This window comes from Mobula hypostoma, chromosome 21 (assembly GCF_963921235.1).
Source record: "Mobula hypostoma chromosome 21, sMobHyp1.1, whole genome shotgun sequence".
NCBI classification, from domain to species: domain Eukaryota; kingdom Metazoa; phylum Chordata; class Chondrichthyes; order Myliobatiformes; family Myliobatidae; genus Mobula; species Mobula hypostoma.
In genome coordinates this window covers 12731389-12756087 of record NC_086117.1, presented here as the reverse complement: position 1 = coordinate 12756087, position 24699 = coordinate 12731389, and the positions used below count along the sequence as shown (strand labels likewise).

At 46.1% G+C, this 24699-nt stretch overlaps 1 protein-coding gene across 1 annotated transcript in view; it reads left to right on the top strand.

Moving 5' to 3' along the window:
* si:dkey-34e4.1 (carboxyl-terminal PDZ ligand of neuronal nitric oxide synthase protein) overlaps positions 1-23876 on the top strand; it is a 146135-nt gene extending 122259 nt beyond the window's left edge. The window contains exons 9-11 of the mRNA XM_063073436.1: positions 3454-3619; positions 5061-5397; positions 17646-23876. Of these exons, the coding sequence (XP_062929506.1) occupies positions 3454-3619; positions 5061-5397; positions 17646-18177 (1035 nt within the window). The 3' untranslated portion in view covers positions 18178-23876. The remainder of the gene's footprint in view (positions 1-3453; positions 3620-5060; positions 5398-17645) is intronic.
* Positions 23877-24699: the final 823 nt, after the last annotated feature.

Sequence of the window (24699 nt, the reverse complement as noted above, 5' to 3'; positions counted from 1 at the left end):
ACCTCCTGATTTCTCTCTGCTTGACCAATCAAACATTTAATCTTGAACAAGCTGTAACTGGGGAGGGTCAGGGGGCCGTTGTGTTTTGTTTGACAGCCAAATGCCCTGTTTAACGATATCTGTCTGGTATGTGTGTGAACTGGTATTGTTGCAATGGCAGAGGGAACGTGTGAAGGTTTATAGTGTTATTTAACTTGTTCAAAAGATCACCTTTACTTTCCTTCCTTTCCCCCGTCACTGCTTCCAAAATCTCCCCATCCTTCAGCCCCAGACCTGAATCTTCATCTCTGCTTCATTCCTGGCTGACAGTCTGTTCTTTCACTGCCCAGCAGCCTGAGATGTCTCTCTATTTCCCTACCTAGTGATAACTCAGCCCCCACCTCTGCTAACTCACATCCCCAAGTGCCCACTGGTCATTCAATCCCTTACCTTTTGTCTGGTTACTCCTGCCTCTCTGGTAATTGATAACATACACTCGCCTGCTGGTCACCCCCACCCCCGGGCCACTGGCCGCTGGCCACTGGTTACTCCCACCCTGTGGCCGCTGGCCACTCCCTCCCTCTGTCTACTGGTACCTGCCTTCCATTGGTCACTGTTCACTCTCATCCTCTGGTTACTGGTCACCCTTGCTCTAGTCACTCATACCCACCCCCTCTGTATCACTGATCCCTTCTGCCCCTGGTTATTTATCATCCAACTGCTCACTTTTCCTTGACTTGGGCCCTTGACAGCTTTGAATAGATTCAATAACAATATGTCTTTATATTGCATTTTCAGCAGTGTAAACAACCCCAAGCTACTTCACCAGAACATTATCAAACATCATGTCACAATGAATCATTGCAGAATGTGTTAGCTGAGGTGACCAGGGCTTTGGCTGTCATACTGCCAGATCGAAATAGAACTGCACGTTATCAATTAACTTCCAATGCAGTGTTTGAGATTTTCACCTCTCAATGTTGTTCCTGAATCCTGTAGTGAGGCAGTCTAGGACTAGAGCCTCAAAATAGCAAGGCATACCTTTAGAACAGAGATAGGGAAGAATTTCTTGATGCAAACTAGAGAAAATCTGCAGACGCTGGGAATCCGAGTAACACACACAAAATGCTGGAGGAACTCAGCAGGCCAGGCAGCATGTACGGAAAAGAGTACAGTCGACATTTCAGGTTGAAACCCTTCGACAGGACCCTTTGGCCCAAAAAGTTGACAGTACTCTTTTCTGTATACTGCCTGGCCTGCTGAGTTCCTCCAGCATTTTGTGTGTGTTGCCAGAATTTCTTCAGCCATGGTGGTGAATCCATGGAATTCATTGCCACAGAGGTCAAGTCATTAGGTTTATTTAAAGCAGAGGTTGCGAGGTCCTTTATTAGTAAGAGCGTCAAAGGTTACAGGAGAAGGCAGGAGAATGGGGTTGAGAGAGAAAATAAATCAGCCATGATAGAATGGTGGATCAGACTTGATGGGCTGAATGGCCTAATTCTGCTCCTATGTTTTAATTGTATTCAACACAAGGATGGGATTGAGAGCTTGCAATATAATCACCGTGTTACATTTGACATTTGATATTCCCCTGCCTGACATCCCTATTTAACCCACGTCAGTCTTGTGGCTTCGGGCACTGAGCAGTGGAGGAGTGCGGTGTGAATACTGAGTGCATTTATATCCCAGCTGTAATTAATAACCTTTTGAAAGTAATCTGTTAGAGATTAGTTGTATTTGCCGCACATGTATCAAACCACACAGTGGAATGTGTGGTTTGTGTCAAATCAAATCGGCCAGGATTGCGCTGGACAGCCTACTCACGCCCGCAACCGTTCGTCTTTTGGAGTGTGGGAGGAAACCAGAGCATCTGGAGGAAACACACACCATCATGGAGGGAATGTAGAAACTCCTTATAGACTACGGCGGGAACCGAACCCCCAATCTTGCATCCGGCATGCTAAAGGACAGTGCAGGAACCACTGTGTTACGGTGCAGCTCAATAATAATCTATTCATAAACTAGATTATTAAGGGATTGGACACGCTGGAGGCAGGAAGCATGTTCCCGCTGGTGGGTGAGTCCAGAACCAGAGGCCACTGTTTAAGAATAATGGGTGGGCCATTTAGAACGGAGTTGAGGAAAAACTTTTTCACCCAGATAGAGGTGGATATGTGGAATGCTCTGCCCCAGAAGGCTGTGGAGGCCAAGTCTCTGAATGCTTTCAAGAAAGAGATGGATAGAGCTCTTAAAGATAGCGGAATCAAAGGTTATGGGGATAAGGCAGGAACTGGATACTGATTGTGGATGATCAGCCATGATCACAGTGAATGGCGGTGCTGGCTCGAAGGGCCGAATGGCCTACTCCTGCACCTATTGTCTAACAATCTATTAATTATTGATTAAGGCGATGTTGATTCTGTAATGATGAGTGTTTCTTGTACGGACGTACAAATGTAGTGTATGGGTAGGTGAGAGAGGCAGGCAGAACCCAGCATTTAGTAGCATCACTGGAGAGCAGTTCACTCAATAAACCCGCAGCAATTACATCAGAATTTCTGATTCACCACAGCAGATGGCTTTATAATGACGCAGTAACTTGGCTCAACCCAGCTCTGAGATATGAAATCAGTGCTGCAATATTGACCCTGGGTTTAAAGGACTTAGAAAAAGGCAGGCAGGTTGACAGGGATCAGAGTTTAGCGGGCAGCGAATCATCGCTGACATTTAGTCGGGACTGATGCTGGGTTGAGTCGCGTACTGCCTTGCCGAGGAGAGGATTGGATTTAGACGGTAGATGTGGTGAGCTGACTGTGAACACAAAATAATCTGCAGATGCTGGGGTCAAAGCAACACTCACAACACGCTGGAGGAACTCAGCAGGTCGGGCAGCATCCGTGGAAACGATCAGTTGACGTTTCGGGCCGGAACCCTTCGTCAGGACTGTAGAGGGAAGGGGCAGAGGCCCTATAAAGAAGGTGGGGGGAGGGTGGGAAGGAGAAGGCTGGTAGGTTCCAGGTGAAAAACCAGTAAGGGGAAAGATAAAGGGGTGGGGTAGGGGAGGCAGGGAGGTGATAGGCAGGAAAGGTGAAGAAGGAATAGGGGAAAACACAATGGGTAGTAGAAGGAGGCAGAACCATGAGGGAGGTGATAGGCAGCTGGGGGAGAGGGCAGAGTGAAACTGGGATGGGGGAAGGGGGGAGGGAATTACCGTAAGTTGGAGAATTCAATGTTCATGCCAAGGGGCTGGAGACTACCCAGACGGTATATGAGGTGTTCACTCTGCCCCCTCCTCCAGCTGCCTATTACCTCCCTCATGGTTCTGCCTCCTTCTACTACCCTGGGAGTAAGATGGGTGAAGCATAGGATTAATATCAAAATGCGTGTTTGAGGGTCAGCACAGACAGGATGGGCTGAAAGGCCTGTTTCTATGCTGTACTTCTCCACGATTCTCTGTTCCTTGTGTCCCGGCAGGTGCACCTACTGAAGGACCAGTTATCGGCCGAGACGGCGGCCAGGATGGAGTCACAGGCTCGCATTCACCAGCTGATGCTGCAGAACAGAGACCTCCTACAGCATCTCTCTCTCTTGGTCGGGCACCTCAAGGACCTGGAGATGAGGCTGAGTGCCCAGCAGTCAGGTAAGGAGCACTCCTGATGCTCGCTGGGATAATAAAAACACTGGCCTTCTCGATGCCCCACCCATTCGCTCGCTCCCTTCCTTCCCTGCAGTTTCTAACTGGGCATAGGGCATAGGAGCAGAATTAGGCCACTCAGCCCATTCCATTATGGCTGATTTATTATTCCTTTCAGTCCCACTCTCCTGCCTTCTCTCCATAACCTTTGATGCCCTTACTAATCAAGAATCTATTAACCTCCATTTTAAATATACTCAATATACTTGGTCTCCACATCTATTTGTGGCAATGAATTCCACACACTCACCACATTCTGGCTAAAGAAATTCCTCCTCATCTCCGTTCTAAAGGGACGTCCTTGTATTCTGAGGCCATTCCCTCTGGTCTTAGACTCCCTTTCTATAGGAAACATTCACTCCACGTCCACTCTATCTAGACCTTTCAATATTCACTAGGTTTCAATGAGATCCGCCTCATTCTTCTAAACTCCATTGACTACAGGCCCAGAGCCGTCAAACACTCATTAACCCTTTCATTCCCAGGATCATTCTCGTGAACCTCCTCTGGATCCTCTCCAATCCCAGCACATCCCTTCTTAGATAAGGATCCCAAAACTGCTCACAATACTCCAAGTGCAGTCTGACCAACGCCTTATAAAAGCTTCAGCATTACATTCTTTCCCCTCTGATTACTGCCCTCCTCTTTGTTTAAAGATTGAAAGTACACTTATTATCAAAGTATGTATACAGAAATCAACTTGGAGAGTCGTCCTCCCGCAGGCAGTCTCGAAACTAAGAAACACTATGGAAACCCGTTCAAAACAAACTTCAAACACCCATCGCGCAAAAGAGCACTTCTTTACTTGGAGCATTGTTAGGGGAAGTCCAATTATGCACAGCAAGTTAAAAGATTAAAAGTCATTGAAGATTAGTTTTTATTGGTCACACTTACATCGAAGCATACGGTGAAATGTGTCAATGAGCAGTACAGTCTGAGGATGTGCTGGGGGCCGCCTGCAAGTGTTGCCGCGTTTCTGATGCCTTTGCGACATGCCCACAGATTACTAACCCTAGCCCGTATGTGTTTGGAATACGGGAGGAAGCTGGAGCACCCAGAGGAAGTACAGACTCCTTACGGACAGACGAGGCTCCACCAGCAGCCGCTAATCTGCCCCTGCATTGCCGACTGGGGGGATGAATAATCATACCATAGCCACATGTCAAAGTTGTATTCCTTCCCATTCCCCCCACCTCCTTCTTATTCTGGTTTCTTCCCAGAACTTGTGAAGGGCCCAAACGTCGACTGTTCATTCCTCTTCATAGAGGTTGCCTGACCTGAGTTCCTGCAACATTTTTGTATGTGACCTTACTGGCATCATGTAAAACCAAACCATGACCTCTCAACTTTTATACTCAAGTAACTTTAGTATTTTCTTTACCACCAGCTGATCAGAGTATAAGCTCTATTTCGGAGCAGATTTCATTGCTGAATCTTCAACACCACGACCTCATCATGAATATTCCTTCCACCTCGACCCCTGGAAATGTTGTGCTTGGTTCTCCAGCGCCCAGCAACCTGGGTCGCATCCACCAGGCTCAGTCCTTGGGGAAAGCGAATGTCGAACTGACACTGGAGACGAGCATCTGCCCAACAATGAACGGGAAGGAAGAGGCAAGCGGGAAGGTCGAAGGCTCGGTGGCGAACGGGAAAAGGAATGCCAGGCGAGAGGTTGTGGGTTCTTTGACGTTTGACGACTTGAGCCAGGAAACAAAGTCTGAAAGGTACAGTAAAGTACATTGTTACCTCTGTAGTGACGCTGAAGCTCATGGATATTGAAGTTTTTTATTCAACAAAAACAACCAACGTGTATTGAATCAGAATCGGGTTTATTATCACTGGCATGTGACGTGAAATCTGTTAACTTAGTAGAAGCAGTTCAATGCAATACTTAATACAGAAGATAGATAGATAGATAAATAAATAAATAAATCTTATTCAGTATACTTTGTACAGGTTACGTATATTGAATAGATTAAAAATCGGGCAAAAAACAAAAATACTATTTTTTTTAAAGTGAGATTGTGTCCATGGTTTCATTGTCCATTTAGGAATCAGGTGGCAGAGGGGAAGAAGCTGTTCCTGAATTGCTGAGTCTGTGCCTTCAGGCTTCTGTACCTCCTACCTGATGGTAACAGTGAGAAAAGGACATGCTCTGGGCGCTGGAGGTCCTTAATAATGGACACTGCCTTTCTGAGACACCGCTCCCTGAAGATGTCCTGGGTACTTTGTATGCTAGTACCCAAGATGGAGCTGACTAAATTTACAACCTTCTGCAGCTTCTTTCGGTCCTGTGCAGTAGCTCCCACCGCCCCCATACCAGACAGTGATGCAGCCTGTCAGAATGCTCACCATGGTACATCTATAGAAATTTTTGAGTGTATTTGTTGACGTACCAAATCTCTTCAAACTCATAATAAAGTATAGCCGCTGGCTTGCCTTCTTTATAACTGCATCAATATGTTGGGACCAGGTTAGATCCTCAGAGATCTTGATACCCAGGAACTTGAAGTTGCTCACTCTCTCCGCTTCTGATCCCTCTACGTGGATTGGTATGTGTTCCTTCGTCTTACCCTTCCAGATGTCCACAATCAGCTCTTTCGTCTTACTGACGTTGAGTGCCAGGTTGTTGCTGAGGCATCACTCCACTAGTTGGCATATCTCACTCCTGTACGCCCTCTCGTCACCACCTGAGATTCTACTAACCAATGTTGTGTCGTTGACAAATTTACAGATGGTATTTGAGCTGTGCCTAGCCACACAGTCATGTGTATATAGAGAGTAGAGCAGTGAGCTAAGCACACACCCCTGAGGTGCGCCAGTGTTGATTGTCAGTGAGGAGGATATGATATCACCAATCCGCACAGATTGTGGTCTTCTGGTTAGGAAGTCGAGGATCCAGTTGCAGAGGGAGGTACAGAGGCCCAGATTCTGCAACTTCTCAATCAGGATTGTAGGAATGATGGTATTAAATGTTTGAGCAATAGTCGATGAACAGCATCCTGATGTAGGTATCTGTGTTGTCCAGGTGGTCTAAAGCCTTGTGACAAGCCATTGAGATTGCACCTGACATTGACCTACTGTGGCGATAGGCAAATTGCAACGGGTCCAGGTCCTTGCTGAGGAAGGAGTTCAGTCTAGTCATGACCGTCCTCTCAAAGCATTTCATCACTGTAGATGTGAGTGCTACCGGGCGATAGTCATTAAGGCAGCTGACATTATTCCTCGTAGGTACGGGTATAATTGTTGCCTTTTTGAAGCAAGTGACACTCTTGGAGGAAGAGCCCTCCCGACTCAATATTACATGACATTTTTAGTAGGCTGAAGATCAAAGGTAACAGCAGGGCAATTCTATAGTTACAATGTGTCTACAATGCTTCCTTTGAATTATGTACGGTTTTCACACACTTCCTTCTTCACATCCACACTCCAGACACACAAAATAAATGTGAATCAGCATTGTCTGGTTTGCAGTCAACCCCAGTCCACAGCTCTGGGAAAGCTGTTGTTCAGGACTGCATATTAAATTCGATCTACAATCCCCATTCATGCCTGAAGATTAAACACTAAAGTTAATTTTTACTCTATATCCTAATTCCAGAATATGCCCTAACACCTCTGCATGAATCAGCCACAAACTGTGAAAATCGAAACACTGCAGATGCTGGAGATCTGGAGTACAAACATAACATTTCAGAAACTCACACAAAATGCTGGAGGAACCCAGCGGCTCAGGCACCATCTACGGAGTCAAGACTCTTCTCTGTCCCAGACGTTGACTGTTCATTCTCCTCCATTGACGCTACCTGACCTGCCAGGCTCCTTCAGCACTGTGTGTGTGTTGCTCAAGATTTCCAGCATCTGCAGAATCTCCTGTGTCTCACATTTCCTAAACACTCAGCAGGTCAGGTAACATGTGAAGAAAGAGAAACGTTTTACGAGTTAGAGTCCAGGACCCTTTGTCTGAAACATGAAGTATTCAATTTTCCACAGCTGCACCATGAGTCTGGCAGAGTTTGGAAGTGAGGCTACCTGGCAATGTCACACCTCCCTCGTCCCATCATCTTAACAGGATAGAGTAACCACTGGTCACTTTCACATGGCCTGGGAAAGGAATGCTTAGATTCAAAATTCAAGTTTATTTATCACATGTACATCAAAGCATACAGTGAAATAAGACCATAGGACATAGGAACAGAATTTGGCCATTCAGTCCATCGAGTCTGCTCCTCCATTCCATCATGGCTGATTTATTATCCTTCTCAATCCCTTACTCCTGCCTTCTTCCTGTAGCCTTTGACCCCTTACTAATCAAGAACTTATCAATCTCTGCTTTAAATATACCCAATGACTTGGACTCCATTGAATTCCACAAATTCCAATTAATTACCATGAGTTCCATAAAAAGACTCCACCATTTTTGGAAGCATCCTCTCCTTGTTCACTCTATCCAGGCCTTTCAATATTCAATAGGTTTCAATGAGATTCCCCCCCCCCTCAATTCTTCTAAACTCCAGTGAGTATAGGCCCAAATCCATCAAACACTCCTCATATGTTAACTCTTTCATTCCTGAGATCATTCTTGTGAACAACCAACACATAGCCTGCCAGCGATGTTTGGCAGTACAAACAGAAAACAAAACAGAACGCTACAGGTAACAGGACAACAGTAAAACAAGCCCTAGCCCTCGCTTCTACCCACACACGTACATTGTCCTTTAACTCCAAGACAGTACGTATTGTTTGGCCTCCAACCTCCAGTGAACATGGACATGCAGACAGTGGGCCGCAGACTCCCTTACTGTGACTCACTGATTATATTCACACATTGCATGGTCCTGCTGCTACACACTACATTCCTTGGGAAGGAGACTTTAGCCCAGTGTTTCTCAGGAGACCTGGAGCCTCTACTACAGAAAAGAGTGGCGTCTCAACGCCTTCCACCTTCGCAGCCTGAGACACATCCTGGACATCACGTGGACTGACCGAGTCACCAACAATGAGGTCCTGGCCCGCGCCCAGATACCCAGCCTCTTCACCCTGCTCCAACAACGCCGTCTCCGCTTGGCTGGGCCACGTACACCGCATGTCAGACGGGAGGATCCTGAAAGACCTGCTGTACGGGGGACTGGCCTCCGGCAACAGAGCACGAGGGCGGCCCCATCTTCGTTTCAAAGACGTTTGCAAGAGAGACGTGAAGTCACTGAAAATGAACGTTGAGAGGTGGGAGGACATCGCAAGCGATCGCTCTCACTGGAGGCTGGAACTACGCAGAGGTCTAAAAAGAGGAGAACAGAAGCTGAGGCTTGCTGCTGAAGAAAAGTGCACTCGTTGGAAAAACAGCCCCAAGACAATACTGGAGGACAGCGCCTTCAAGTGCAGTCGATGCAGCCGAGACTGTCACTCCCGTGTGGGCCTCTACAGCCACAACAGACGCTGCTCTAACACAGGCTGAAGCAAGACTTTCCAGGCGCAGATCCATGGTCTCGTGAGACTAACGGATACCACATCATCTCAGGAGTATTCCCATTCTGCTTTGGATCGTCCCTCCCGTTTGTGTGGAGGCACAGGCCTGTTGCTGAGGGAGGGCTCAGGAGGGGAGAGGAGGCACAACATCCTCCAGTGCTTCTCACCCAGCGGACTCTTCCTGTGCCCAACCCTCTGCATTTTTGTTACATGGAGCTCAGTCCCGACCTCTTCTGCCATCTGTGTGCAGGCACGGCTCTGCAGCAAGAGTGAGTGGCTGATGGTTGTAAAACTAAGGCTTTGCCCAGACACTGAAGGCCATGGTCAGTGCTCTCAGGCTGAGGTAATCTAACACATCATGGAGATCCTTCAAGGCTCCACAGTGCAGAGGTGTTGGGGAGTTATAGAGTCATTGACTCATAGAGCACTACGGAACAGAAACAGCCCTTTGGCCCAACTCGCCCATGCTGACTTGTTTTTCTGCCTCATCCCATCTACCTACACCAGAATCATAGCCATCCCCCCCCCTCCCATAACCCTCTCATCCATGTACCTATCCAAACTTCTCATGAATATCATGATCGGACCCTCATCTACCACTTCCACTGGCAGCTCGTTCTACACATGCACTTTTCCCTGAGTGAAGATGTTCCCCCTCAGGTTTCCCTTAAATATTTCACCTTTCACTCTTAACCTATGACCTCAAGTTTTAGTATCACCCAGCCTTGGGGGATAAGGCACGTACGAACTTATTTACCCTATTTACACCCCTCGTAATTTTGTATACCTCTGTAAGATCTCCACTTGTTCACCTCTGCTCCAGGGAAAAAAGTCCTAACCTATTCAACTTCCCCTTATAATACATGTCAGGCAACATCCTTACAATCTTTCTTTCCATCCTTTCAAGCTTATTGATGTCTTTCTTGCAGGTAAGTGACCAGAAGTGCACACAATACACCAAATTCAGCCTCACCGATATCTTATACGGCTGCAACATAAGATCACAACACCTGAACTCAGTGCTCTGATTTATGAAAGCCAAGGTGCCAAAAGCTCTCTCTATGACCCGATCTACCTGTGACATCCCTTTCAAGGAATTATGTACCTGTATTCCCAGATCCCTCTGTTGTACCACACTCCTCTGTCTCCCTCCTCCCAATTCACTGGTTGGTCCTCCCAAAGTGCAGCGCCTCACAGTTGTTGGAACTAAATTCCATCTGCCATTTCTGAGCCCCTTTTTCCAGCTGGTGCAGATCCTGCTCAACACACACAAAGTACCGTAGTAACTCAGCAGATCAGGCAGCATCTATGGAGATGAAGATTTGACAGATCTCCTCGCCATCCATTTGCCCCCAGCCTTGGTGTTATGCAAGTTTACTGTTCTTATAATCAGTTTCTGAGGGCACTTCATCTTGGATTTAATGAAGATGAACTTTACATGCTGCCAGTTAGTGATGTGACATTTACCAAAGTTAATCTCTTTAACGAAACAATGTGTCTCTTCTAATTTCCTGAAATTAAGGTCTCCAACAATCATAAGTTGCCTTCACTGAGCAGTTAATTTTTTGTTTTCCGACATCCTGCCATCCCACGCTGCTAAGGAGTCCTGGCAATTGGTATTCACGATGAAGGGCGGTGATTGATTGTGAATACAGTCCAACAAAGTGAAGGGTCTCGGCCTGAAACGTCGACTGCGCCTCTTCCTATAGATGCTGCCTGGCCTGCTGCGTTCACCAGCAACTTTGATGTATGTTGCTTGAATTTCCAGCATCTGCAGAATTCCTGTTGTTTGGAATAAGGTTTATTTATTTATTCTGGCCCAACGAACCTCACCACTCAGCAACCCACCTATCAACCCTAGCCTAATCACAGAACAATTTATACTGGCCAATTAACCTACTAACCGGTATGTCTTTGGACTGTTGGAAGAAACTGGAGCACCCGGAGAAAACCCACAGTTCACAGGGAGAACGTAGAAACTCCTCACAGACAGCGCTGGAAATGAACTTCAAAGCACTCTGAGCTATAATAGTGTCGCACTAACCGCCATGCTACCATGGTACCCACATCTCAAGGTGCCTGAGGTGGGACCAACTTCAAATAAAGAAGCCTTCTGTCAGGATTTTGATAGAAATCAATATTGAAGTCTGGTTCTGGGCTCCTGTCAATGACAAATTTCTTTGATTTATCAGTGATTTTTTTTCAAATTTATTTCTGGAGTGTGGACGTCACTGGGGAGATCAACATTTATTGCTGACCTCTGAATGAGGTGACAAACTGATTCCTTGTGGCCAAGCTCTGCGGGATTTGCACCCACCGCTTTGGAAGGATTGAAGTCATTTTTTCTGTGTCTGTGTGGCGTTGGATTTCAAATTCAAATTCAAGATTGTTTACTGTCATTCATCAAGTTTAAAGGATAATGAAATGATTGTAACTCCAGATCCAATGCAGCATATAAAATCACATTAAGCATAAGGAACTCAATAAAAAGAAACACAATAAATATAAAAGCATAGAGTCATAGACCCTACTATAGAGTCAATTATTATCTATTGCATTGTACTGCTGCTGCAAAGATGACGTTTCAAGGCATATGCTGGTGATATTAAACCTGATTCTGATTCACTACAGCACAGAAACCGGTCCTTTGGCCCATCTAGTCCATGGTATAGTATTACTCTACCTAGTCCCATCAACCTGCACCTGGACCATTGTCCTTCATACTCCTCCTATCGACCCATGATAATTATGTTGAACACAATGCCAAATTATACCAAATCTCTCTGCCTGCACATGACCCATATCCCACCATTCCCTGCAGGTTCTTCAGTCCATCGAAAATCCTCTGTCGTATCTGCTTCCACCACCGTCCCTGGTAGCACTTTCCTGCCACCTTCCACTCTCTTTGGGACGACTAGCACGTTGCTGTCACAGCTTGGAGTGATGGAGTTCCGAGTTCAATTTCAAGGTCATTCTGTAAGGAGCCTCTGTACACCCTCCCTGTAGGTAGCGTGGGTTCCCCTGGGGGCTCCAGTATCCTTCCACGATCCAAAGACATACCAGGTGGGTTAATTGGTCATGGTAATTTGATTAGTTTAGCACTAAAAATTGGGTTGTCAGGGGTTGCTAGGGTGTCACAGCTCGAAGAACCTACTTTGCGTCGTGTTGCTAAATAAATAAATAAAATGACATGAAACTTGCCCCACGCATCTCCTTTCAACTTTCCCATTCTCACCTCAAATGCCTAAATTTCAACCCGGGGGGAAAAGACTCTATCTGTCTCCTCTGTCTACAGTTCTTGTAATTTTATCAACATCTATTAGGTCCCTGATGCTCCTCTGTCTAGGTACCATATCCAATGCGGACTTTGGTGACCATGGTTTTCCATATAGATCTATCCTTCGTTTTTTGGATGACTTCCATTTCTTCGATGTGAAGACCTGGCTATGCTTTTGATGTACATAAGCCGAGGTCTTCCTCTAGGCTTGCTCCCCTCGATCTTTCCAGAGAGTATGAGTTTTTCTAGTTCATCTTTCCGCATGATGTGTCCTAGGAATCTGAGTTGTCTTTCTCTTATTGTTGGTATGAGTGATCGAACTGCTTGGGCTCTTCTGAGAACTTCTTCATTTGATGTGTGTGTGGTCCATGATATTTTTAACATTCTCCTGTAGAACCATAATTCAGCTGCTTCTAGTCTCTTTTCCATTTCTGGAGAAATGGTCCAGCATTCACTTCCATAAGTCAGGATGGAATAAATGTAGCACTGCAGTATTCTGTTTTTAGTGTACATGATCATCTTTCTGTCTGTTAATATGGTCTTCATTTTTTGGAAAGCTCCACAAAAGGAAAAAAAAATGAAAGTGTGTCCAACCTCTCCTTATAATTTATACCCTCTAATCCAATAGCATCCTGCTGAACCCCTTTTGTTTATGAAAGGATATGAGATACAAGTGAAGTCGTCACCTGCATGTTTGCCCATTAGTATTGGTTTATTGTCACATGTGCCAAGACGCCGTTAAAAGCTTGCCTTGCAAACTGTTCGTACAGATCAAATCATTACACAGTGCATTGAGCTAGAATAAGGTAAAACAATAGCAATGCAGAATAAAGTGTAAAAGCTAACAAAAATATACAGTGCATGTAGACAATAAAGCACAAGATTATAATGAGATAGATTTTGAGGCCAACAGCCCATTTTATTGTTCAAATGGTCTGTTCAAGAGTCTTATAACAGTGGGGTAGAAGCTGTCCTTGGGCCTGGTGGTACGTGCCCAGTGGGAGAGGGGAGACGAGAGAATGGCCAGGGTGGGTGGGACTTTTGGTTATACTGGCTGCTTTACTGAGGCAGCAAGAAGCACAGACAGAGTCCGTAGAGGGGAGACTGGTTCCCATGAGGTGCTGAGCTGTGTCCACAACTCTCTGCAGTTTTCTGTGGTCACATGCAGAGCAGTTGTCATACCATGGAATTTCTGCATCCAGACAGAAGTTTTCTATGGTACATCAATAAAAATTGTTAGGGGTCGACAGGGACACGTTCCTTTAGCCTCCCGAGGAAGTAGAGAGGCTGATGAGCTTTCTGTGGACCAGGACAGTTTATTGGTGATGTGAAGCTCTCAACCCTCCAACCTCAACACCGTTGATGTAGACAGGAGCACGTGCACCCCCCACACCCCTTTCTGACGTCAATGGCCAGCTCTTTTGTTCTGTTGATACTGAGGGAAAGGCAGTTCACTTGACGCCATGTCACTAAGCTCTCTTTCTCCTTCCTGCATTCTGACTCCTTGTTACTTGAGATGCAGCCCACTACAATGGTGTCATCTGCAAACTTGTGTATGGCGTTGGAGGTGAATCGGGCCATGCAGTCACGGGTACAGGGAGTAGAGGAAGAGGACTGAGGACACAACCTTGTGGAGCACCAGTGTTTAGAATAATTGTGGCCAAGGTGTTGCTGCCTATTCTTACTGACTGCAGTCTGTTGGAAATCAAGGATTCAGTTGCGGAGGGAGGCATTGATTCCCAGGGTTTGGAGTTTGCTTGGAGTAATATTATTGAAGGCAGAACAATAGTCAGTGAACAATGGTGGTTGTCCATCGTGTCCAATGATGACGGGAAGCCGGTGCACGAAGGTTTTTAAAGTGGAAAAGACTTCATACTGGGGCAGTTCCACTCCCTTGATTTCTGAAGTCCAGGTACAGTGATACAAAGAAACGTCTCAAACTGGGGACTTCCTTGGCTGCAGTGGATGACCATGACATCTTCTGTGCCTTGTCATGCCCTTCCCTCTCCATGGAGCGTTGCAGAACCACCTTCTTGGCTGTTAGATCTCACTGTAGATCTCAATACACCCCAATGAGCAACAGATATAAACAATAAGCATCTGAATGGGTGAGGTCATTGTAATTCTGATAAAGGGTCCTTGGCCCGAAATGTTAACTCTGTTTCTCTCTTCACAGATGTTGCCTGACCTGCTGAGTGTCTCCAGCATTGTCTGCTTTCATTTCAAGCTCCTAGCAGCATTAGTTACTTGTTTGGTGACGGGAATGGTAGTGCAGTTGTGGTAGTGTAGTACTTTAGTTGGACCAGCAGAGTTCTGGACCATTGATCCACAGGCGTGAGTTCAAATCCCACCACAGAAGCTGGGGAATGTGAAGGCAAGTAAATAAGTACGTTTGGGATTCAAAAAGAAATTTGCTCTTAGTTACATTAGACAGGTTGGTAGGTTTATTGGCAACTGTAGAGAGCTCCTGTTGTGCATTTGGAGGGAGCTGTTGGGAACGTGGGGAAAAAAGAATAGAGTTAATGTAAGTGAGTCTACCTTACTTAAATTTAGAGATACAGCCCTTCTGGTCCAATGCCGCACAATTGCACCCCTGTGACCAATTAACCTACTAATCTGTACATCTTTGAAATCTGGGAGGAAACCAGAGCACCTGGAGAAAACCAAAAGCATGTGTCCTAACCCTATTGCAATATCCTATCTTACTGCTACATTAGACACTTTCTAATTTGCTTATCGGTCCACAAGGCCTCTGCACTCCTTTCTGTCCTGTTCCACCAGGAAAATGGTGGCTCCTATGCCAAGATACTGTTGACTGACGTCAGCTCTGCATTCAATACGATCAACCCTCAGCAACTGGTAAGCTGTCCTCACTGGGTGTCAACACCTCTCTCTGTAACTGGATTCTGGACTTCTTGACGGAAAGACCACAGTCAGTCCGTGTTGGCAGAATCATCTCCAGCTCCGTCAAGCTGAGCACCGACGCTCCCCAGGGCTGCATACTCAGCCCGCTGCTGTCTCTGCTGCTGGTACATGACTTCACTGCTAGATCCATTCAAACAGAATCATCAAGTCCGCTGATGACACAACAGTGGCTGGCCTCATCAACGACGATGACAAAACAGCGTACAGACAGGAGGTAGAGCGCCTGGTACAATGGTGTGAGCACAGCAACTTGAGACTCAATGCGGACAAGACCAAAGAGATGATTGTGGACTTTAGGAATGTGCAGGCTGACCACTCACTCCACATACACAGTTCCCTGTGTAGAGAGCTAGGAGCACCAAGTTTCAGGGTGTGCACATAACAGACGATAACATCTGGTCTCTCAACGCCATCTCTTAGGTCAAAAAAGCCCAGCAGTGTCTCCACTTCCTGAGGAGACTGAAGCGAGTGAGGGTCCCCTTCCCCATTTTAACCAATATTTACAGGAGCACCATCGAGAGTGACCTGACAAGTTGCATCGGCATCTGTTGCAGGAATTGCAAGGCATCTGAGAGGATCTGTGAGGTCTCTCTTCCACCAGTCTGAGATATTTATCAGGAGCACTGCATACACAGGGCCCTGAGTATTGTCAGTGACGCCTCCTATCCGTCCAACAATCGTTTTGACCTCTTACCATCAGGCAGGAGGTACTGTAGCATTAGGACAAGAACTGTTAGGATGGGAAACAGCTTCTTCCCTCAGGTTGTTGGACCAGAACTCCTTACCACTATCAGATCTTATCACCTATGAAGAGCCAGTAGTGTTAACACTGTTGATTTTTTAAACTTGTATCGTACAGTTAATGCACATTATTATTTGTATTAATATTACGATAATTGTTATGTGTGAGTCATATGTACTGTATTGTGCACCTTGATCTGGAGGATCTCATTTGGCGATATACATGTGTACGGTTGAATGACAATAACCTTGACTTTGAACTAACCCAAACCCTGCACCCTGACCCTAAACACATCCCCTAATCCTAAGCACCCAACGAAACTAAAACAACGCCCCTTTGCCTTAAACATATTCAGTAGTATCAGTGCATTCACTTGAGTAAGTATGATGTTCTCCCAAGGGTTTGTCTATTGGTGGGTCCTCTGGTGGCTGTAGAGGCCGATCCAGGAGCCACTGACTCTGGTGCAGTGTTGGCAAGTGGAAATGGTGGTCGCACAACCAGGAGTCCTAAGGGACTCTGCATTAATTCTAAGCACCCACAACAAACATCCTGATAGCAAGTAACACTTCCTGATGCTCAGTCCCCTCCAATTTCACCCACAATCATTCCCACACATTCATAATTTTAAGCAAGTCCTCTATCCCAAAACCGACCCCCTCTCTCCTTACTTACAAAACATTCTACAATACCTGGCACTCCTCTCTCACTCATAATAAGATAGGTGATGGATAAAAGAAGACCCCAATAAAGGTAATTAATGTTGGACCCGGTTAACGAAGGTCTGGGCCAGATCAAAGTGGGAGGGTATTAACGAGATCAACAAACAGTGCCTGCAAATGAGGGTCATTACAGTAGCGTAGCAGTTAGTGTGATGCTGTTACAGTGCCAACGACCCAGGTTCACTTCCTGCCGCTGTTTGTAAAGAGTTTGTACATGCTCCCCATGACTGCTTGGGTTTCATCCGGGTGTTCCCGTTTCCTCCCACAGTCCAAAGGTAAACAGGTTCGCAGGTTAATTGATCACATGGTGTAATTTGGCAGTGTGGGCTCGCTGGGCCGGAAGAGCTGTAACTCTAAATAGATTTTTTTTAAAACTCTTATTTCAAAATCGAAGGCGTGTTTTTAAGATTGCGAGGGTTGAAGTATTTGACATTCAGAGCGACAGTCCCAACCCAAATGGATCAACTCTTCAATGTGGTTATTATCCAGCTGTTTGCATTACTGGAACATTTCTTTTCATATTCCATGCCAAACCATAAAATTAGCCAAATTATAGACAGTTACTGTGTCTGACAGACTTGACATCTGAAAGGCAAAACACAGGCCACTAATGTAAAAATCCATTTATAGATTGTGCGCAGAGTTATCTATCCAGACACTTAATTGCAGCTGGCAAGCCAAGTATTTCACACAGCCAACATTATCCTCAAATAATTGTTTTTAAGTAAGAAATGATGGCTGCCTGCAGTTCCAAGGCTCTGGGACAGTGGTTTAGGATATAGTTAAGTGTAACTGGTAACATTGCCATCCAAGTTTTAATAGTTCTTTTCCTCCTGTTTGTAGGTTTAATCACGCCATTCCGCGACTCAACCCCCCACCAGCTGCCACAAGAAAGCGCCAGACGAGGTCCCTCCCTTTCGCTGTCGAGCCCACCTCGCAGTGCGCTGAGCAGGTAATGGTCAACAGTCTGCACCAGACCTCGCACGAGTCCAGTTTCACAGATGTTTCCTCCTGCACTTTTGCTCCGTCTGAGTTTGATTCGGAAGCCTGGCCGCCCACCGACGAGAGGTTTTGCCCCATGGAGCTCCAGACGGCCGCTGGGAAGGACGGGACGGCCGCCACCCCGCCTGCTCGCTGCGGACACCAACCTGGAAAATCAAACCCTCAGGTAGATCTTCCTCTCAGTACCCTGGCCAGCAGCCGCAAGGGGCCTCTGGACCACACCGACAGTACCCTGCCCTTTTCTCCACCACTCAACGAGACCTGCCTACACATCAGCTTCTCAGAGGATGAGCTTCTGGACAACAGCACAGAAGACTCAATAGTACAGCAAACTGCCTCGGTGCAAGTCACAGATGATCTAACATCTCGCTAAACCTTGTACTCATTGCTGCCAGTGACTTCCCCCAGCTAATCTAGTCCTTTTGAAGCTTTGTAAGGGCTTCGAAGTCCTTTCCTCTTGCAAGATCCAAGGGTTATTTTCTATCCCATTCCCAGGAGGAGAACCAGGGTTTATCTGAGACTCTATGGACATTAATTTCCAAAGTCCAGTCAGTGACAATTTCCCAAGATGTTCTGGCCTCATCCTGGAGCGGGTTCCAAAACCAGAAAGGCACATGCTCAACACTCACACGTGTTCCAACTACCAGGAAATGGAGGAACTAAAGTAGAGTGTACCACGTTTGTAGTGTCCACAATGTCTATGCACAAGGACTACTCAATTGCCTTTTACCTTTTGGTTTTTTGGAGAAAAATAAATGAGCAGTTTATTGTATGTTGCTACCACTGACCTTGATCTCTAGAAGTGAGCCATCCGATGTATAACAGTTTTCCTACTGCCGGCAATGGGCTCTCCACTGTAGGGAACATGCTCCTTAACTGCAAATGATAATATTTGGCTGCCGTTATGCTCCTAGAAGACTGATGCTTTTGTCCTTTTGTTGGGTTGCCATAGACTGAAAGGCTTTAAAAATAAATTGGTTTTATACTTTATAAATATTAACCTAAAAACCTATCAAACGTGCTGCGTGTGTGTTGATTCTTGCCATGAGTTGGTCTGTGAAGGTGCCTCTTCCACCAGCCCAACAGGTTGTCGCATTGACAGGCACAAGACCTTGAATCGTGTGGTGGGCAGTCAGGGAGTATTGTAGACCCCTCTACTGGCCTCCCACGTTGTGGCTTCGCCCTATTTCACCACATCAGTTCTTGACCATCTCCTGCATACTGAGCTGGTTTCAGTTCTTATCTCCTCTGCTTCCCTCTATCAGTGTAAAATCTTACCGTATCCTACATTATGAAATGGATTGCGGTTTAATCGCTGAACTGTTTATTTATTTATTTAGTGATACGGCACGGTGTAGGCCAATCTGACCCTTCAAGCTTTGCAACCCCTGACAAACCTGATTAACCCCGACCTAATCAAGGGTCAATTTGCAATGATTAATTAACCTAACCAGTCCATCTTTGCCCTATGTGAGGAAAACCCAAGCATTCCACAGCGAGGATGTCCAGAAACTCCTTACAGAACGGCGCAGGAATTGAACTCCAACCTCCAGAGCACCCTGAGCTGTAATAGCATCGCGCTAACCGCTAGCTACGCGACTGTGGCACCCAACCAGTAACCTCGTGACTCTTGGGTTGTTTCTGCTTTCCACCCATCAGAGAATATGTCCCTCCTCCATCACCCTGACAGGAGTAGTTCCTGAACTTTGGTGCAACTTTTCCTCTCACATCCAAAGATGAGCAGGTCGCTAAATTGATAGTCCCAGTAAGTTGTACAATTAGACCTAGTGTGTTGTCTGAGTGTGTATATTTGGTAGGATTGGGGTGGAAATTAATAGAGGGAGAATAAAATAGATTAGGATAGTCAGTGTGGGCTGAATGATTTGTTCCCATAATGGATCTCTCTCTGACTATACGTCCAAATGGTTCTCCTGACCTTCAGCTTTGTCTGGCTTTGAGTCTGATGGAGAGCAGACTGGAAGCCCAGACCTGCACCCTGGTATCCTTGTTCTAGGGCACCCGGAAGGCTTGACTCTCAGTAAGGAATTGATTGCAAAGTGCAGGACTTGCACACCGTATTCGCATCTCTGGAGGTGGACAGCACAGCCCTGACTATAGAGGCAGCTCCATTCCACCATGCCTGCATTGTTAACATTCAATAATACCCGTCACCTTGTGGCGGGGGTTCAATATGGAACTCCTACTTTACCTTGACATAACCTCGATGCTTTCTGTGTAGCCATCTTCTCCGTTATAAATTCCTGTGTAAAGAGTTTGTGTTCACAGTCCATGGGTTACTACTGAGCAGCCGGTAAACCTGTCTCTAATTCCCTGCCTGTTACGTGACTTGGCAATCAGCAAAACAACAAGAATAGCTTTATTTGTCCATATACACCACAGTGAAATAGGTGGTGGTTGTCCATCATGTCCGACGATGACAGGAAAGCTGTGTGGGAGGTTTTTAAAGTTGGGAAAGTCGTTGCACTGGGGCAGTTCCACTGTCTCGACCTCGGAAGTCTGGGTCCAGTGGTACGAACAAGCGTCACAGACTGGTATCTTCCTCGGTTGCAGTGGATGGCCGTGACACCTGTGCCTTGTCATGCCCTTCACTCTCCACGGAACATTGCGGGACCTCCTACCTGGCCATCGGATCTCACTGTAGATCTCATCTGCCCAGTCCAATGGAGCGGACTTCGCATGCCAGGACAGGCACGTCCCTATCTCACCGGGGTACAAGGCCACCGGCTGCCCTCACTTGGTTTGGCCCGCCTGTACCAGGGTGTGGCCGCTGTCACATGCAAACAGCGACTTGGAGCCATCGGCGAGAGTTGAGTGTCCGGTGAGCTGTAAGGGTGAGTGAGGTGCCTTGGAATGGACACGACAAGCCCCTTCACCAGAGATGCCACCCTGGACACACCGTACTCCCCCCACTCCCCCGGTGAAATATGTACATACAGTGAAATACGTCGTTTGCGAAAAATCAAATCGGCGAACATTGTGCTGGGGGCAGCCCGCAAATGTCACCACACATCTGTGCAAGCATAGCACGCCCACACCTCACTGACCATAACTCTAACCGTACGATTTTGGAATGTGGGAGGAAACTGGAGCACCCGGAGAAAACCTGCATGGTCCTGAGGAGAATGTGCACCCTCCTTACAGACAGAACCAGAACTAGAATCAGGTTTATTATCACCGGCCTGTGGCGTGAAATTTGATAACTAGGCAGCAGCAGTTCAATGCAATACGTAATCTAGGAGAGAGGAAAAAAATAAAATAAATAAAACATAAACAAGTAAATCAATTTCACATATTCAATAGGTTTTTAAAAACGTGCAAGAACAGAAATACTGTATATTAAAAGGATTGAGGTAGTGTCCAATGCTTCAATGTCCATTTAGGAATCGGATGGCAGAGGGGAAGAAGCTGTTCCTGAATCACTGAGTATGTGTCTTCAGGCTTCTGTATCTCCTACCTGATGGTAACAGTGAGAAAAGGGCATGCCCTCGGTGCTGGTGGTCCTTAATAATGGACGCTGCCTTTCTGAGACACCGCTCCCTAAAGATGTGCTGGGTACGTTGTCGGCTAGTGCCCAAGATTGAGCTGACTAGATTTACAATCTTCTGCAGCTTCTTTCGGTCCTGTGCAGTAGCCCCTCCATTCCAGACAGTGATGCAGCCAGAATGCTCTCCACGGTACCTGCAGAGGCAGGAATCGAACCCTGATTGGCGGTTGCTGGGGCTGTAAAACGATGCGTTAACAGCGATGCTATCCTGCTTTCCAGGTATAATTCCGGAAATTCTAGACTTTGTAAAGATTTCTCAGGTAGCGTGTATTTTGACATTGCCTTTAGGAATGTTGGGGGACTTCCACTACAAGCCTTCCAGGGGAGGGAAGCAAGTTATCTCTCTAGGTTCTGAAGACATTGCCACTGTGTGTCCTTTGAACACAGAAAGCACTTATGATTACCATACATGAATTCGACCTCCATATCTCCTTTGTGGATGTGCTAATTGTCCTGTCCAGCTAAACCGAGGGAGCAGAAAATGGTGTCAGTGTCAACAATACAAAATTCTCTTGGCCATTGAAGACAGGATAATGAGAGATGGGTGGTTTACTGATCTGAAGTTTATGACTAGTTGTGTTTCACAGGGATCAGTGCACCTAGAATGCCTTATTTATGATTCTTTGCTATCATTTTCACCAGTTTGCAGCACTGACTATAAATTTATCTTTGCCCATTGTAGCTTTACTCTGTGAAGAGCACTGTAAGTACATCGAAAGCCTGTGTTCCATGTTTCAATATTAACGTGACCTTGTTTCGTCACTGCAGCTGGTTTTATGTCTCAGTTGGATCTTTATCTCAAGGCTCAATGAATTGTCTCTTCCTGTCTGCATGCAGTACGCTCAGGAACAACTCACAGCTTTCAATTTCAATCTTTTTTTTTCACAGAAAATAAAGGCTGTTGGTTTTGATTATTAAACGCATATCATCACAGGGTTACAGGACTCCAACTCCCAACTCCATATTGCCACTGTGAGGAAGCACTTACAGTATGAAGCCGAACACTCCGACTGCCCCACAGGGTTCACACAATCTTTGCCCCTTATTTAAATTCCTTTATGGCAAACGACCGCCAAGTTTTAACAGGTTCTTCAGGAACAAAGGCTCCCATGCTACTTCGAAGAATGTCTATGGATTTGGGAAGATTCTCAGCCCCCTCCAAAGACTGGAGAGTTCAAAGGTCAAAGTAAATTTATTATCAAAGTAAATATTATGTCCCATACGCTACCCTAAGATTTATTTTTTGCAGGCATTTACAGTAGAACAAATAAATACGATAGAATCAATGAAAAACTACACACAAAGACTGACAAGTAACCAATGTGCAAAAGAAGACAAACTTCAATAATAATAATAATAATTCATAATTAATACATAAATAATACTGAGAACATGAGTTGTAGAGTCTTTAAGCAGTGACTTGGAGCCATAGGCGAGAGCTGTGTGTCTGGTGGGCAGCAAAGGTGAATGAGCTGCCTTGGAATGGACACAACAAATCCCTTAGGTTGTGGAATCAGAGTTGAGGATATTCATAAACACGAGAGATTCTGCAAATGCTGGAAAACTGAGCAACACACACAAAATGCTGGAGGAGCTCAGGAGCGAGGCGGCGTCCGTGGAAAAAGTACAGTCGATGTTTCGGGCCGAAACCTGCCGAAATATAGATTGTGCTTTTTTTCCATAGATGCTGCCTGGCCGGCTGAGTTCCGTCAGCATTTTGTCTGTGTTGAGGTTATTCGTGCTGGTTCAGGAGCCTGATGGTTGAAGGGTAATAACTGTTCCTAAACCTGGTGGTGTGGGACCTAAGGCACTTGTACCTCCTGCCTAATGGCCATTCTCACTAGGATCCCAGTATCTTTGGTCCCTTACACCATGCCACCAAAGCTGAACACCAGCTCTGTGAACTGGACCCTCTTCTACCTGAGCACTCTACAGCCCAGAGGACTTAATACCGAATGCAACATCCTCAGATACTGATTGAATTTAAGTGCTTTTTGATACAAACTGTGGGGATTTTCCAGTGTGTTTCTTAATATTTTTATTTCCATTCAGAAGTACAAACTTCTGGCTAAAATTTCTTGGTACTTAATCTGTTACCCTAGGGAGGCTTAGGTCCCACACCACTAGGTTCAGGAACAGTTATTACCCTTCAACCATCAGGCTCCTGAACCGGCGTGGATAACTTACTCACCTCAACTCTGAACTGATTCTACAACCTATCTCCCTCTGGTGCTCCTTCCCCCTTCCCTTTCTTCCATGGCCTTCTGTCCTCTCCTATCAGACTCCCTGTATCTCTTTCACCGATCAACTTCCCAGCTCTTTACTTCACCCCTCCCCCTCTCCCGGTTTCACCTCTCACCTTGTGGTTCTTCCTCCCCTCCCCTCACTTTCTTACTATGACCCCTCATCTTTTTTTTCAGTCCTGATGAAGGGTCTCGGCCCGAAGCATTAGTCATAGGCATAATCATAATTTATTGATCCCGGGGGAAATTGGCTTTCGCTACAGTTGCACCATAAATAATAAATAGTAATAAAAAGTAGTAATATGTGTCTGACCCTCCAAGGGAGGAGTTGTAAAGTTTGATGGCCACAGGCAGGAATGACTTCCTATGACGCTCTGTGCTGCATCTCGGTGGAATGAGTCTCTGGCTGAATGTACTCCCGTGCCCAACCAGTACATTATGTAGTGGATGGGAGACATTGTCCAAGATGGCATGCAACTTGGACAGCATCCTCTTTTCAGACACCACTGTGAGAGAGTCCAGTTCCATCCCCACAACATCACTGGTCTTACGACTGAGTTTGTTGATTCTGTTGGTGTCTGCTACCCTCAGCCTGCTGCCCCAGCACACAACAGCAAACATGATAGCACTGGCCACCATAGACTGCATAGAGCATCGTCCGGCAGATGTTAAAGGACCTCAGTCTCCTCAGGAAATAGAGACGGCTCTGACCCTTCTTGTAGACAGCCTCAGTGTTCTTTGACCAGTCCAGTTTATTGTCAATTGTCAGAGTGCCATTGACTGCACTCTTTTCCGTAGATGCTACCTGGCCTGTGTATTTCCTCCAGCATCTTGTGTGTGTTGCTCGGATTTCCAGCATCTGCACATCTTCTCTTGTTTGTGACTGGACTACCATATAAGTACATATGGGTGTCATGGTAGCATAGTGGTTAGCGGGATGCTATTACATCACGGGGTGACGGAGCTCAGAGTTCATTTCTAGCTCTGTCTGTAAAGAGTTTAAAAGTTCTCCCCATGACCATATGTGTTTCCTTTGGGTGCTCCGGTTTCCTCCCACAGTCCAAAGATGTACCAGTTGGCAGGTTAA